Source organism: Mauremys mutica, chromosome 16 (assembly GCF_020497125.1).
Source record: "Mauremys mutica isolate MM-2020 ecotype Southern chromosome 16, ASM2049712v1, whole genome shotgun sequence".
Taxonomy (NCBI): domain Eukaryota; kingdom Metazoa; phylum Chordata; order Testudines; family Geoemydidae; genus Mauremys; species Mauremys mutica.
The window spans coordinates 17,386,391-17,402,129 of record NC_059087.1 but is presented as its reverse complement, the minus strand read 5'-3'; the positions used below and the strand labels follow the sequence as shown (position 1 = coordinate 17,402,129).

The following is a 15,739-nucleotide window of genomic DNA, read 5'->3' as shown; positions in this document are numbered from 1 at the left end:
CCGCTGACGGCCGCTCTGGAAAGGGGCAGCCTGTGCCCCTCCCTGGACAAGCTCCGTGTTCAGCGCCTGGAACAGGATGAAGTCCCTGCACGCCCTTCCCACCTGCACCCCCGCCGCCGGGCCAGAGAACGCAATCGCCCCGTGTGGGCGTCATAACCCGAGCCCTCGGGGCTCCCATCTGGGTCATGCATGACTCCCGCCGGCCCTGCCCAGGCGTCCTGATTTCCTCGGCGGCTCTCGTTTCAGGAGAGCGCTCCCTTCGCTGTCATCGGCAGCAACACGGTGGTGGAGGCCAAAGGCCAGAGAGTGCGTGGGCGGCTGTACCCGTGGGGCATCGTGGAAGGTGAGCCGTGTCCCTGGGCGCCTGGCAGGGAGGCCGGTGGAGGGGGTGAGGGCTGGCAGCCCTGGGGCAGAATTCCAGCCGGTGCAGAGTCGCGTTCAGTGCTGCGCTGGGGCTGCTGGGAGCTTCAGCAAAGTCCTGTGGCTGTGGAGCCCCCTAGTGGTAAGTGCGTGTTGGCAGCACACCGAGGGCGCGTCTGTGCTGTATTCACCGGGTGTGACTGCAGCTCACGTACACGTACCGGAGCCAGCTTTAATTTAGCCAGCTCAGGTCCTGGTAGCAGGGAAGCTGCAGCAGCAGGGGCTGTGCAAGGGTAATTGCTTGGGTGGCTGGCCTGCACTCTGTGCCAGGGCTCCACTGCTCCGGTACCCAAACGATGCATCCACTCGAAGTCACCCCCTCAGACGGCTCCCCTGCACGCTCCTTCCTGGGGACGGGCAAGCGTGTTTAACTGAGCGCTGGGAGCAGCTTGCAGGGCTGGGCCGACGGCAGATGTGTCCTCCTCTGATATCACGACGGCTGCCTTAGAAATACCAGGGGCAGAGAAGAGCGTGCGCGTCTCTCTCTCTTCTGGTTGTTTCTGAAGGGAGCAGACTCGGTGTTTAAGGCTAGGAAACAGCCGCTCTCTGCATGGGGAGGCGGGGCATTGCCTGGTCGCTCCAGAGTAGACATTGCTCCCATCGGAGCGAAGGTTTATACCCTTCATGCTCTGCCCCAGCCAGCAATACAAGGCTTTGCTGCCACCGCCATGGCAATGCCTGTGGTGAGACCCACAAACCCAGCACCGCTGGGAGGAGAGCGGAGGGGCAGATCCCACCGTACGGGGAGACAGATAGCAGAATGCCTCTATAATAATAATTGGAGATATACCAATCTCCTAGAACTGGAAGAGACCTTGAAAGGTCATCAAGTCCAGCCCCCTGCCTTCACTAGCAGGACCAATTTTTGCCCCAGATCCCTAAGTGGCCCCCTCAAGGATTGAACTTACAACCCTGGGTTTAGCAGGCCAATGCTCAAACCACTGAGCTATCCCTCCCCCCTCTCATGGTATCTCCCCACTGGTCTGCTTTTGGCCCGGCCGATGTTGGTGGCAGTGGCCTGTGAGCTGCTGCGTAGCCACAATACACCCACAGTGGGGCGGGTTTGTTGTTTAGATGGGAGGAAACAGCTGTTTTAAATGAGAGAGATGCCGGCATTCTGCAAAGGCAGCTCTCAAGCCTCATTTGCTCCGGCCGAGGGAGTCAGTGGTGCTCAGAGAGTCCTACCAGGAGCAATACATTCCAGTGGAGAAAGGTGCTCTGGAGTGAACATTTCTCTGCAGGGCTGGGCTGCCTCACTTTGCCTGTAACTTTCTGTTCTCCCTGATTAGAAAATCCCCTAGGCCCGGAAATGGGCTGGCTACTGATTTGACTGTCCTCTGGCTTGTCGCTGCAGGGGGCTTGTGGTTCTTGGGTTGCACAAGCACTAGTTTGTTGTGCTAGGGCTGCTCAGGAATGCACTGACGGCTCAGTGCCCTCGGACGGGGCGGATGCATTGCGGCTTGCCAAGTCCCTGGTGTGACGTGGCCTGGCTGCCCTTGACTTTGCAAGCTAAAAAATGAAGGAGGCAGGTCGGATTGGGGGCCAGACCTCCCCTGGGACTGGCCCTTTTAACTGCGCAGGTACACAGGGGAACAAGTAACTGGAAAATCCTGAGCCGAGCGCGCTGATGACTGTTTCAGAAGAGGAGTAAAGCTGCTGGCTGCTCGGCTATCCGGGGTGACGCTTGTTGTTAGATACACACAGGCTGTGCCCACGCCTCAATGCAGCCCTGGCACGCCTGCGACTTCACCTCCCTGTTGTGCGTTCCTCCTCTTCAAAAGCAAGTGAGACTGGGCCGAATCCAAAATCCAATGGAAAGAAGCCCGTGGACTTTGGATCAGGCTCTAGATTTAGGATGAAGATAGACCCAGAGACCAGGCTCATAAAGCCCTTTGATTTGATTCTGATTAGTTTCCATTGCTAGCTGCAGTCCCAGAGACTGTGCCCGGTTTGATGAATACGAGCCAGACCCCTTGGAACCAGTGTCCCCAGTCAGAACCCGCCCGGTCCCAAGCCTGCGGGCACACAATCTTCCTTCAGCAAATTCAGGCTCTTGTGACCAAGGGGAGAAACAAGCCCTACAGCAGAGGACCCGGTCGTTGGAAATGTTCTGCCTCCAGCCCTTTCATGTTTAAAACGGTGTTGTTAGCTTGAGCCCAAGTGCTCTGGTATCACACCAGAGAGGCAGCCTCAGGGGCATGTCTGAAGGTGCGGGGGTGGTAGGAGATGGGCTAGTAGCGGGGTTTGGAAGGACCCTGCAGGGACGAGCATTTTAGCCAGGGGTTGGACATGGCGAGGCTCTGACGGGGCCATTGCTCGTCCCTGCCCCGGGCAGATGTTGGGGTGAAATCCAAGTGCTGTTTGTTGCTGCTCCCCCAGTGGAAAACCAGGCGCACTGTGATTTCGTGAAGCTGCGGAACATGCTGATCCGGACGCACATGCACGACCTGAAGGACGTCACCTGTGATGTTCACTATGAGAACTACAGAGCTCAGTGCATCCAGCAGATGACCAGGTGGGTGCCCGTGGGTGGTGCTCTTCTCCTGTGCAGAGTGAGGGGGAGGGTGTGTCCGGTGCCTCTCAGGCAGGGGAGCTCTCATCTGCTCCTCGTTAATGGGGCTCAGGGGTATTCCAGGGGCTGGGGGGGTGCTCTCTGCAGAGAGAAGTTGCGGATGGCAGCCAGGTGTACTGGAAGGAGAAACAACTAGCCAATGTACCAAAATCACAGTGTCTCAGCTGTCAGAGAACCACCCCGGGGTGACCTCTGTGAAGCCCGGTCCCTGCCTGGACACTCCCACACTCAGCCCTGCGGTGTTGTGGGCACCGAGATAGATGGTCCTAGTGCAGGAGCTCTTTTCAGTGGTAGGAAAAAATAGACCTGGCCTAGTGACATTAACAGGGAATCAACCATCCCCCTGGGGATTTGCCTGTGAACGGCACGTGTTGCCAAAGCAGCAGCCTGGAAGCAGGGGGTTGGCAGCTCCCACGTCCTCACCAGCTGTGGCTGTGTCTTAGTCATGACATCACCTCTGAGATGCTGCTGTTTCTCTGGCAATGCATCTGTCGGAGCAATTAGTGATTACTGAGTCTTAACGAGTCTCGGAAGATTGCCCTCCGCTCTCATGGGTCTCTGCATTCCGCGCCCCTGCGGTTTCAGCTGGAAGGGGGAGCTGGTCACGGAAATCTCATAAAAAATCCTCCCACCCCTGCAAATTTGAAATGTCGAATTTTAAAAATCTCTAGCCCACTTCTGTTGTAGATTGTGACCATCCCTTCCTATGCTCAGCTGTTGCTTGGTGTTGCTGTGTGCTGTCACATTCCACCCCAGAAGTGGCTGTATTACACTCATGGCAAGTAACGCTTGTACACTGGGTGTAAATATCTGAGTGTGCCTGTGGTACATACGTGTGATGTAGATGTGCCCACACAGGCATAGAATTACATTTCTATGACAGACAAACCTCTTTATTTTCATTGGAGAGAATTCAGAATCCCAAGAGAACTAGGTATGAAGTGATTATCTCTAGAGAGCTGAGAAGTGACTTGTTTGCCTAAAGCCTGTTTAGATACAGAATTTAGTAACCATTTAAAAGAAGACGAAGAATAAATTACTTAACTAAAATAGTTACCCTCCCCCCCACACATTTTTTTTGGTTCTAAATCCAACACCTCTGTGATTTGCCTCCAATTTTCATGTCTTTGCTGATTCTCTACACGTCAAGAAGGAGGGAACTGGGATGTAATAGTTTCCTATGGAGCTGAACTCTAAGATAAATGTGCATTGAGCGAACAGGGCCACCACGTGGCGAGAGGATGCAGTGACACCTTGGAGTTCTCTCTTGTTCCCCAAGGGTTTTTCACCACTTGAATGTAGTGCCCCAACTTTCTTACTAGGCTTCGTGTAATTAAACTGGCTCCATGTTCTGATCCTTCTGAAAAAGGCCTGTGAACGTGGTCCGGTCGCTTGACAAATGTTGATATTTATTGCCGACCGCTGTCTCCGCGTGGGTGTATGCGTGCGTATATTTATCTCATAAACAGCGAGAGAGACCACAAGACCATGATCTGTAAATGCCTCCTAAATTTGTCATCAGCACAGCTCGTGGCTTATTGGTTTGCTGATGTGGCCTTCGCATAAGGTGGTCGGAGATGCCAGCTCTTTAAGGGCTTGGGTTTACTCTCTCTAGCTCCCCCAGCCCGCTCTTCTGAAATCTCACGTGTGATACGTGCCTGCGTGTGAATGGATCCCACGGATCTACCGTGCTCCCCAAAACTGCATCCAAGCGGCCTGGTGTCTGCACCACTTCCCAGCTGGCTGGCCAGGCACACGGGGTTGTGATTGTGCCCTGGGGTGTTTGTGACAGGCCCTCGTTCCCCGCTGTGCAAACCCCAGCCTGGCTGGCACTGGAATGGACTGAATTTCTCCACTCTCTCCCCCCAGTAAGCTGACTCAGGACAACAGGATAGAAAGCCCCATCCCTATCTTGCCCCTTCCGACGCCTGATGCTGAAACGGAGAAGCTGATCAAAATGAAGGATGAAGAGGTGAGTACCCACTGCACCTTGCCCTCCTCAGCGACGAGCAGAGGGGCTGCCCCAGGCGAGGCTGCCCCGGGATTCGCTGGTGCCCCGTCCCTGCTCCCCCTTCTGCTGCCCTCTGCACTCACGAGCTCTCAGTCCGGAGGGCAGGGCCCGGAGGCTGTGTCCGGCTCGGGCTGTGGTAATGCCCTCCCGTGAACTGCAGAGCCAGCCCCTGTTCACACCAATGCCAGCAGCTATCGTGTTCGGAGAGGAGTTAGAAGGCATCTCTCTTTGAAAGCCCTTCATCCCTCCCAAGTTCTGAGCAAAGCACCAGCCAGCACTGCCAGAGTGAGCACCACTGGGTTACAGAGTCAGAGGGTTTAAAGCCGGCAGGGGCCACCCCTGTGACCTGAAGCACCTAGAGTCAGGTGAGTGGGTGCGTCGACCAGGAGTGCACCAAGTGCAGGCTGGGAACACACATCCCGGCCAGGTCACACAGTGCCCGCTGCACAGCTGCCAGGCCGTAGTGTAGCACCAGCTCCTCCTCGTGCCAGTCGCTGGGCTGATTTACTGGGGAAAGGGGCAGGAGCAGGACGTGGGGGCGAGCTCCATCTCCCATCCTGCTCTCGATGGAGGGGGCACCTCCAAACCCCGGCTGCGTGATCCTGAGCACCCTGTGAGCCGTCACCAGCCAGCCCATGCAGACAGCGGAGTGAGAAGCGACACGTGCAGCCCCAGCACCGAGGGGGGCCTAGAACCCCCCTCACAAACATGCCGTCCCGGTGCCAGAGCCTACCCGCCACCCCCTTAGAGCATCTCACTGGCTGGGGCGGAGCCGCCATCTCTCTGACCACCTCTCTCTCTCTCCTGCAGTTGCGGAGGATGCAGGAGATGCTGCAGAAGATGCAGCAGCAGATGCAGGACCAGTGAGAGCCAGGAGGATGGAGGGCAAAGGGAATCCCTGGCGACCTTCTGGGGCCCAGCTTGAGAAGTGGCCGTTGGAGGAAGACGTTCCCCGTTGCCTAGAGACTTGTGGGCGAGAGCTGTGCCCCCCCCCCTAATTTATTAGCAGTGACACTGGCTTTCCTGTCAGCTGGAGTGCGGAAGAGGCTCTTCACTTAGCAATTTACTGGTGTGTTTTTCTTTTGTTTCTTTTAAGCCTGGGAAGTGTCTAAGGCGTTTTAGAACCGTTCCAACTTCCAGACGTGCTCAGCCCTGGCTAGGGAACGCGCCGCTGTTCAGAGTCGCGGTTTCTATGGCGTACGAACTTGACGACTCTGTGTAAATGCACTTAAATGTTTACTCCCAACCAAGGTGCTGGGACCCTCCCCCCGACCCCCCTGGGCCAGAGCAGGCACTTAGAAGGACAAACGTCCCTCTGAACCAAGAGCTCGTGAGTTGGACCCAGCCAGCCAACCCTCTCCCCCTGGGGACTCCAGGCCACCCCGCTGCGCTGCATGGGAGAGCAGGGTGGGGGTGGGGGGGAGTTGATCATGGGACGCTGGCCTGTGGGGGTATTTTTAAGGTGCCTGAACATTCCTGCCTGATTTTCCTATTGAGAAACTCCAGGATCTTTTGCACTGAGAAGGGAGAGATCAGCCCCACCCACTAGGTTAGAAGATTCCAGCTTCCACTGCCCTCATTTAGAGGCGCGTTTCTCAACGGCCGGTCCCTGAGATCTCCCTGACGCCGCTTAGGAAGGCAGCGAGCTGGTTCCTGGAATCAAAAAGGTTGAGAAACTCTGGTTTAGAGCATAGTGCGGAGGATGTGGCGCTTGGCGCTGGGAGATCTCGGCTTGCAGAGACGAGGAATATTGGAGCAGCCCATGAGGGGCCAGCATCTTCCCAGCCAGCCGTGCCCCTGCTGTGGCCAAACCACACTGTGGGTCTGAGTCTCCGGCAGAACTAGGGAGCGGTTAGCAGGAAGCTTGGTGGCTTTTCCTTCGCTTCCTGCTCTCTTTGGGGTGAGGGAAGGGGTAGCCCCCCCATCCAGCCTGTGCATAGGCCTGGGGCTCACTTGGAAAGGCGCTGAGGGCAGTGTCCCAGTTTGAACCTGAACAGGGGAAGCCTCGGGGCAGGAGACGAACCCTAAAGACGGAGCTTTCCTCATGCCTGAGCGTTCGCAGCCTTGCTGGCCCCTGAGGGGAGACTGGACATTTTCCTTTGCACCTTCCTTGCTGTGCACACGGGGGAGCTGAAAGGCAGAGGCGGCAAGACAGGCTATGTACAGGGCCGGCCTTATGGAAAATGGCGCCCTGGGCTGCCCTTCCCCGCCCCACTCACGCCTGCACAGGGAGGAGTTTCTGAGCCGGGGGGCTCCCCTGGCCATACATTCCCTGACCCCTGGGAAGGGGGGACCCAGGGGCGAGCCCTGCTGCCTGCACCTCCCTGCCAGACTGGCAGCTCCAGGCGGCATCATCCGCCCCCCGCCCGGCTGGCCAGAGGCGTCAGCCCTGAGCTCGCCTGCATTCACTCCTGCTCCAGCAGCCCAGGCCTGCCATCTTGTGGCACTTGGCTGGCGCCTCCCTGGGCAGTCGCCCGTGTCTCCCACCCGTAAGGCCGGTCCCGGCTGTGTAGGGAGCAGGTTGGTGCTGAATGGGTTGTGGGCAGCAAGGGAACATTTGAGTCCCTGGGAGGAGGCTTAGTACAGTGCAGCTCCGCTGGCTATGCACTGCCCCCGCCCTTCCCTTTCACACAGGACTGCACCCAACAGCCTTGCTGGGCAGTAGCTGTAGGCGTCCCCCCGTTTCCCGCCCCTGGTCCTAGCCAGGGGGACCTGCGTGGCTGAGTCCCAGCGCAGGGCAAGCTGGCGGGATCTGGTGGCAGAGATACGAGGGCTGTGTTTGCAGCAGCCGCTGTCGTTTGTCGGGTTATTTTTAACCAAGCACAGTAAGGAGCAACCAGAAGTGTGGCCTGTCTGATAGTAACGCCAGCGGCCAGCCAGGGAGTCTAACTGGGTCTTCCCTTAGACTCCCTGGAGTGCTGGCAAGGAGCTGATTGCCTGATGCACATGGGGGTGGGTCCTTCCTGCCCAGCCCCTGGTTCCTGCTCTGAGTCCTGTGGGTGCCCATTCACCTGTGGCTTTGTGTTGTCCAGCTCTGACTCCTCAATGGCCGACGCGCAGTGTTGGCTGGGTCTGGTTAAGTGCCAGGGCTGCTTCTGCTAGCAGTGTGTCATGCTGGCTTCTCTCAGCAGGGCCCTGATTTCTTGGCCTGTTGGTGAGTAGCTGGGGCGGTGCCTGTTGTTCACAGACAAGCCTCTTCTGTCTCGGGTAGGTGCAGGAGAGACGGGACAGATCTCGGAAATAACGAGGAGAGGCTGAGCTGGCGAAGGGCAGCAGTGCCTCTTGGACAGATGTCCAAGCTAGGCCAGAGCAAACTGAACCTCTGAGCTTTGGCTCGTTTAAGAGCCTTCTCTTGCTGCCCCAATGAAGTGCAGAGCCGTGCAGTGTGCCTGGGGGACAAACTCAGGCCAGAAGAGCAATGTTGTCATCTCCCCAGCTCCTTTGTCCTGTCCCGTCCCCCCTGTGCGAAGCACGTAAGAGATGCCATGCCAGGATAGACTGAGGGGCCATTTACGCCTGTCTCCAGCACTGTCCAATGCCAGATGCTTAGAGGGAAAGTGTGAGCCGCCTCGCCATAATGCACTCGCTTGTGCCCAAGGGGACAGCTTCTTCCAGGCCTGAGCTGGTGATCAGCTACTATCCTGATGCATGAGGATTGCTAACTTGTGTCAGTTTTATTCGTGCTCGTGTAACTGCAAATGCTGTTCCTGTTCATCGGAGCGTCTGTTCCCTTTTTGTAAAGCTTGATAAGTTCCTTGCTTCTGCATTATCCTGAGGCAGTGAATTCCACAAGTTAACAATCTGTTGCAGGTAAGGTGGTAACATTTCCAGACCAGCTAAGGGAGCCTCTGTGTCCAGCATGTTTTGGCCCAAGAAGAGGTAGAGGAGATCATCTTCCCTTTAGCATTAGGTGACAGCTTGGTTGAGTGCAGCCTGCAGCTGTACCTGTGGCTGAGTTCACAAGCAAGGCATTGACACAGGGCAGGGCTGTGGGTCTGAGGCATTTGGCAGGACAGGGCACCTGCAGCCAGAATTGCTGACTAAGAGATCTGCCCCCTTTACTGGTGAGGACATCTCCATCAACTCAGTGCAAACTTCTGCTAAATCAGGTAAAGTTTCCCAGACTCATTCCACACAGAGCTGAACTCCTCAGCCACGGGCAGGGGTAGCGTGGAGTCAGAGAGAGAGAAGCACCTTCTGCCAAAGCAGCTGAAGCTGCAACTTCTCCAGAGGTGAAGTAACACCATGGAGACCCACCAGCAAAGAAGACACAGCAGGTTTCCTTCCTCTTGGGAGGCTGGGAGGAGGGTTGGTTGCCTGGAAAGACGTTGGAAATGGAGGTGACCCCTGGAATGCTCTAGAGATCTGCCCTCTATCTGCGTGTTCTCAGCATGGAGTCTCCCCCTGTTGAATTGAGCCGCACTATGACTGGTAGAGGCGTTCCTGGCTAAGCATGGCTGGCGGTTCCTCCTGTGGCTAGGCAGGCTGGAGCCTCCTCTGGCAGCGAAGGAAGCAGAGAGTATGGCTAGAATGCTCCTTCCCCCTACACACACCCCTACACACACCCCTGCATCCTAAGCCTTTGCCAATTTTTTGCACTTCTTAGCGACTCCAGGAGCTGAGTCCGGCTCCACTGACTTCTCATGAGCTGTCGCTGCGCTGGGGGTTGTGGGTACCACGTCTCAAACCGTGTGCCTGATTGGGGAGGTGGTTGTGGGATGAACCCGTTTGTGTGCCATTGCTGCACTGGGTCCTGGCTCTGCCAGCACTCGCTGACCACCCGCATGCCTTTTCCTGCATCCTGATTCTTTGGGGGGGGGAATTCCATTCTTCACACTGTGCGACGGCTTTCCCTGCTCCCTCATTGCACACACAGCCACCCTGGTAACCCTGGCTTGCTCGTGCCGGTGTGATTTGCGCATCCCCTCGCTCTGTTCCTAGGCACTTCCTTTCCCCGTTGTCAGTTTGGTTGGGTTTTTTTGTACATTACTGTTGAGTACTTTGTCATTGTGAACGAAGAGAAACAAACCCTTTGGAAACGTATCCATTTTATTAAAATGATGATGATGGTGGCTATTAGTGTTATTAATAATGTTTACTACCTGAACTGGTCAGTGAAATAAATACATGAAAAAACCCACAAAGACGACCTTTTCCTGATTTGTTTTCTGTCTGCGGAAGGGGGACTTGTTAGGTGTGGGGACAGAAATGCAAGATGCCTGGAAAATGCCCCTGGGCGTGATCTGTCCAGTTCTCTAGTTCAATCAGATTAGGCTGGACATAGGCGTAGGCTGGGTCAAACCTAGTGGTCCCGTGATCCTGTGCACCAGGACACAACGCCACTCACTCAGATTCGGAGGGGAACATGGGCCGGAGGGGTCAGAATGCTGGGGTGGCGGAGGGGAGAAGGGGAGAGGAGAGGGCCAGGCATGGGGGCAAATCTGTGCTCCCTCCCACTTTAAATGGCACTCCACTGCCCCTGGATGCAGGAGTCACTGGATGAAATTCTCTGGCCTGGCTTATGCAGGAGGTCAGATGATGATAATGGTCCTTTCTGGCCTATGGAAAAATCTACCTGGGTCTTGAAGCACACCCCAAATGAAAGAAAAACACCCACAAACGCTGAACAGTTTGTGAGCCAGATTCCCTGCCTGCCTTCTGCTCTACTGTAATCACCGGAATGAGCCACTCTGGTTTATTAGAAACGTAAAGGTTTTACAGCGTATGAGAAGACTTTTTATCCCCAGTCCTGCCTTCAGCTACAGCCCCACTGAATCAATGGGCCCAATTTTCCCTGGCCATGTTCCTTGGGTCATCCTGGACACCAGTGCAGCTGGGTGTCAATCCTTCCTGTTCTGATCTGGTAGCATTTTACACCCCTGTGTAGATGGGTGCAGAGAGAATCTGGCCCAATGGGCTTACACGAGAGGGCTTGTACGGGGAGACTGGGGGCAGGGTTTGGCCCTTAATGCATGCAATGGGGATGTGATCTCAGCATCCCAAGAGTGCCCAAGTGGCCTGTCTATTTTTATCCCTTTGGCTCTGCTGCTCAGGCTGGAGCAGCTCCCAGTGCTGCGAATTCCGATGGCAGGATGTGGCAAACCCCTTCGCTAACTGGGAGCTGCAGAGTCATCTGACTCTATCAAGACAAGCCCAGAGCACGATGTTCCCATGAGCGTTATCTTTCCCAGCACTGGCCAGCCGAGTCAGCCTGCAGCTTTCTCCTTTCCGCGGGATCTTGCCTTGGTGTGTGTGCAAGTATCGCACTCTCCCAGGCTTCAACCATGTGAGAGAACGCAGAGCGGCTCTTCTTCAGCAGAGCGGCTCTTCTGCTCCCTCCCCACTCAGCTCGTGAGCCAGGTCGCAGCTGAAAGCCAGAGCACCTCATCAGAAGTCACCAGCTCCTCAGAAGGGCTGGGATCGAGGCAGTGCTTTAACGAAGGCCCTTCGAGGCGCGCTGACACTGTACATAGCGCTAACGGGATGTTAGGGGACACCGTGCTGCCAGGAATGCTCCTTCTGACGAGATGTGAAACCAATTTAACAGCCATGAAAGATCCCCTGGTGCTTTTCACAACGGTAATTGTGTGAAGCTGAATTTTTCTGGTCCAATTGAATCTTGAGTAATTGCCTAAATCCACCTGCAGCTTCAGTTGGATACAATATTCCCCTTCGCTTCCTGCCCTGACATATGTGGTCCCCATGTACTAGACAGATTCACTAAAGGGAGACCTGTCCACAACCAGTGAAGATCCCATCCCCCAGGATCAACTGATTACAGGAGCCAGACACTTCCTGTCCCATACTGAGACTCCTTGTCCTGTCTCCTTCACTTCCTGTCCCAGTGCTGCACACTCTTAAAACAGCTGCAGGCAGCTGTGAAGTGACTGGTAGGTTTGTGCATATGTAGTTTGTAAAGGGCCTGAGGATGAAAGGCGTAACATACAGTATTGTGGGAATTACCTGGAGTGTTGTCATACTGAAGCTGACACTGATCGATGTTAGGTTCCCCAAGCTTCCTTACAAACCTCTCAGCGGACCAGTAAGATCTCTGCCTGATCCTGCCTGGTTGCCATTGCTAAGTCTTTTCCAGGCTTGAGCGGGCCGGAGCTGCATGCTAAACAGAAGTCTGGGGAGCGGGGGAACAATCTGAGAGGTATTTGCCATTGCCAAGACAGAGCCAGGCAGACAAAGTGGAGCTGAGTATGGGAAAGGATGGGCCCTTCCCCAGGGACTGATGGGGTTTTGAGGACTCTCCCATGGATGTCACAAGGGGCCATGCATATTTTCTTGATGCTGCTGAGCAGAGCAATACAGAAAACAAAGCAAATACTCTGGGCTCATTATAATCTAAGAGGAGGGCTACCTTTCCAAAGGGTGCCAGGGTGAAACAGGGCACTGGGTTGAAGAGGGCAGGGCTGGACCGCTCACAGATAACAGCAAAATGCTTTTGCCCTCCCCTTCCTCTGGGCCAAGACCCTCTGCCATTCACCCGGCGTCATCAGGCCTTACCACATCTTGCATCCCTCGGGACAGTTGCTTGGTGAAACCTCAGCTGTTCCGGCGAGGCCGTGGCAGGGAGGAGTCCTGGGACTAGCTTTCCCCTTATCTTGCAGAGCCAAGTGGGGGAGCTAGCAGAGCGCTCAGCTGTGTGCTTGCAGACGCTCCTGCACTGCTTGCCCTCTTACAACACTCTTCCCTTGTGCCAGAGGCCAGCAGGGCAGCAATCTGCAAAGGTGAGTCTAGACCCTGCGCTTCCTGCTAACGTCGCCTTCTTCCTCGGCCACTTCACTGCCCAGCGTTGCGTTATGGCCAGGCACCAAGCCGCTAGCTTCTTACACCCTGTACAAGTCACACTCAATGCCGACCCTTAGGATTTTTTTGCAAGAATTGCAATACTGGGGCAGTCCAACGGCTTGTCTCTGTCAACAGCCTGTCTGCAGCAGTAACCAACGCTTAGATCCTTCAGAACAAGGGTAGCCCCCTCCTATTATCCCCCTGCTGCTGCAGTACAATCCCAGAGTGGGGAATTTCTACCTGATCTTTATATGTCCTGATTCATGAGAACTGCTCGTCTCTGTCACTTTTATTCTAGCTGTGGAAACTGCATTGGCTGTTTCTAGTCATGCCGCTGTCTAATCCTTTTTTGAATCTTCTGTAGCTTTCTGCCTCTGTAATAACCTGAAGCTGCTGTTAATGAAACCTTGCTTATAAAGGTAACGCAGAGCCTGTAACTGCATGAGTAGCTTTGCATGCTAACGTGTGACTGCTTCTGCTGAATTTCCTGAGCTGTTATAGTGCAGCAGGAATGCAATCATGCAAATACCAGCTTCTCTTCACCAACCTGGGCACCAGTGGAAATGAGCTTTGATGGCCTCGGGCCAGTTTCTAGTGGAGGTCCGGCCATATCATAAACCATCTGCCCGCCACAAACCCAGGGCTAAAATAGCAGGAGCACTCGCCTGTCTAGTATTACGAGAGAGCGAGATCTTGCCCAATACATGCTGAAATTATGCCCTTGTCAGAGCTGGGGGTCTCTCATCTTCCTGGGTACCAAATTCCATGCAAAACTTAAATCCTCAAAGGAAAGAAAAGCCCTGGGTTTGTTCTGTTCAGTTTGACAGTGTCAGGTGTCTGGCTGCTCTCCATATGCTGAGTGCCTAAGGTTTGTGCACAATGTCCCAAGGGGTTCAGGGTCAGAGGTGGCTGTGTGTGTGTTTCAGAGCTGAAGATGAGCTGCTGGATCCTCTTCCTTTCCCTGCTGGGCTTTCTGCCCCTTGCGATGCCCACGTGCCCCGCGTCCTGCCAGTGCAGCACCAACATCGTCAACTGCATGTCGAAGGAGCTGACCGAAAGCAGCCTCCCCGCGTCCTTCAGCCCCTCAACTCAGATGATCTTCCTCAACAACAACCAGCTCACCAGCATCCCCAGCGGGCTCCTGGATAACCTGCCGAGCCTCCAAGTGGCCTACCTGTGGGGGAACCCCTGGGAATGCGACTGCAACATCCTCTACCTGCGCTCGTGGCTCCAGTGGCAGCAGAATCGGACCCTGTATAGGAACGTGGTGTGTACCTCCCCAGAACACCTGCGAGGCAGGATCATCGCGTACATGTCAGAGGATGAGCTCGTCTCCACCTGCCAGTACTGGTACTGCAGCATCGCGCTCTTCTCCCAGATCTGCCTCTTCCTCTTCATCCTCCTCCAGGCTGTCCTGCTCGTCTTCATTATCGTGTTCCTGAATAGATTCCAGAGGATCGCCAATGTAGCCAGGCAGACCACCAAGGAGATACACCAGCACGTAGATACATGGGCTCCCGTTTCAGAGAATGGCTATGACATTGATTAACGTCACAAGGGCTTTCAGTCCTCATGCTTCAGGGCATAAACTGATCAGCGGGGCCAGGAAGGACATCCTTTCCCCTGGGATTGTAGCGTTGCACGGGCCATCTGGTGCATTACGCTGAGAGCCAGCTGTTCTCTGAAGCATCAGGAACAGGCCACTGTCTAAAGCAAGACACAGGCTTGGCCTATTCTTCTGTCGCAGTGCAGCTAATCTTGGGATGTTAAAATTCTGCACTCTTCCAAAGGGATCGAAACAGGATTGGGACCAACTGTTCTTTTAGCAAACCTGTGCAGACTTGGTTGCTTTGCTGAAGTGAAAACTGTTACTGGTCTGGTCTCTTCAGAGATTGTGATTCTCTGTACAGAATCACATACACCAAGAACCAGAAGGAACTAACTTAAAGCTGGCAAGGGCCAGGGCAGTCTGAGCTAACGCTGCTGCTATGTGCTTCATGCTCATTTGGTCCCAGGGCTCCACTGGCTGAGCCCACATGCTAAAACACTTGGGGCTGAGCTTAGAAAGTCCCTGATTCTGCTGGTTTGTTACAATGTGGGCCGAATACGGCAGGCTGGCCCTGTGGTTAAGTAACTGGAGTAGGCCACAGGAGAGATGGGTTCGATTTCCCAGCTCTGCCTCTGATTTCCTGCGTCACAGGCGGCAAGTCAATCAGTCTCACTGTGCCACAGTAAAATTGGGCTAATGCTCCTCCCTGCTGGCCACGCTTTGCCTTGTCTGCTTTGGGTGGGGCTGTTCAAAAGCCCACGGTGTTGCCTCAATTCTGTTCCCACTAAATGAAGGCGGGAGCCCAGTCAGGCCAATGCCGAGTGCTTCTGAAATCCTCGCCCCTTTAGGGCAGCGATTGCATCTTCCTATGTGTCTGTACGCTGCCCAGCGGAGTGGGGGCCTCTAGGGGCTACTGAGATGGCAAGAAATACATAATGCAGCTTTAGCCATTTATAACAGTCCTTTCATTTCTGTAACGAAACCGTATTAAAATAATGCTGATGCAGATGGTTCTTCCCAGGCTGAAACATGTATCTGCTTTAAACTCCTTGCAAACCATGCAAGCAAGGGAAACGCCCAGGAGAGGGTCTGGGGTGGGACTTTGTTTTAAAAAGGGTGTTCCTTGGAAATGGAATTGGGGGGAAAAGATTCATCCCGGGCTCTGCACTGCTGGTTCTTAATGTGGAGTTTCTTTGAATTCAGGTTTTACACGGACGGTTTGGGTTGTTTCTGGTTTTTATTTACGCCGAGGCCCGTGTCTGAGTGCCTGGTAATTTGCCAGGAGAGGGGCAAAGAGGAAGGTAGGCGAGCTGGCAAGATGGAACGAGCGTTTAAGATGAAGCAGTGGCCCTGCAGGCCCATAATAACTCCAGGGATTGGTACTGGGACA

General features: G+C 54.9%; 2 protein-coding genes across 4 annotated transcripts in view; both read left to right on the top strand.

Annotated features, from left to right (window-relative positions):
* SEPTIN5 (septin 5) overlaps positions 1-10,147 on the top strand; it is a 59,820-nt gene extending 49,673 nt beyond the window's left edge. For all 3 annotated transcript variants that reach the window (XM_044989599.1, XM_044989600.1, XM_044989598.1), the window contains 4 exons: positions 247-343; positions 2,800-2,935; positions 4,862-4,964; positions 5,814-10,147. In XM_044989599.1, coding sequence (XP_044845534.1) covers positions 247-343; positions 2,800-2,935; positions 4,862-4,964; positions 5,814-5,870 — 393 coding nt within the window. In that variant the 3' untranslated portion in view covers positions 5,871-10,147. The remainder of the gene's footprint in view (positions 1-246; positions 344-2,799; positions 2,936-4,861; positions 4,965-5,813) is intronic.
* A 2,480-nt stretch (positions 10,148-12,627) lies between these two features.
* GP1BB (glycoprotein Ib platelet subunit beta) lies at positions 12,628-15,516 on the top strand. Its single transcript, XM_044990259.1, has 2 exons — positions 12,628-12,739; positions 13,727-15,516. The coding sequence occupies exon 2, from the start codon at positions 13,735-13,737 to the stop codon at positions 14,347-14,349; it is 615 nt and encodes a 204-aa protein (XP_044846194.1). The 5' UTR covers positions 12,628-12,739; positions 13,727-13,734; the 3' UTR covers positions 14,350-15,516.
* Positions 15,517-15,739: the final 223 nt, after the last annotated feature.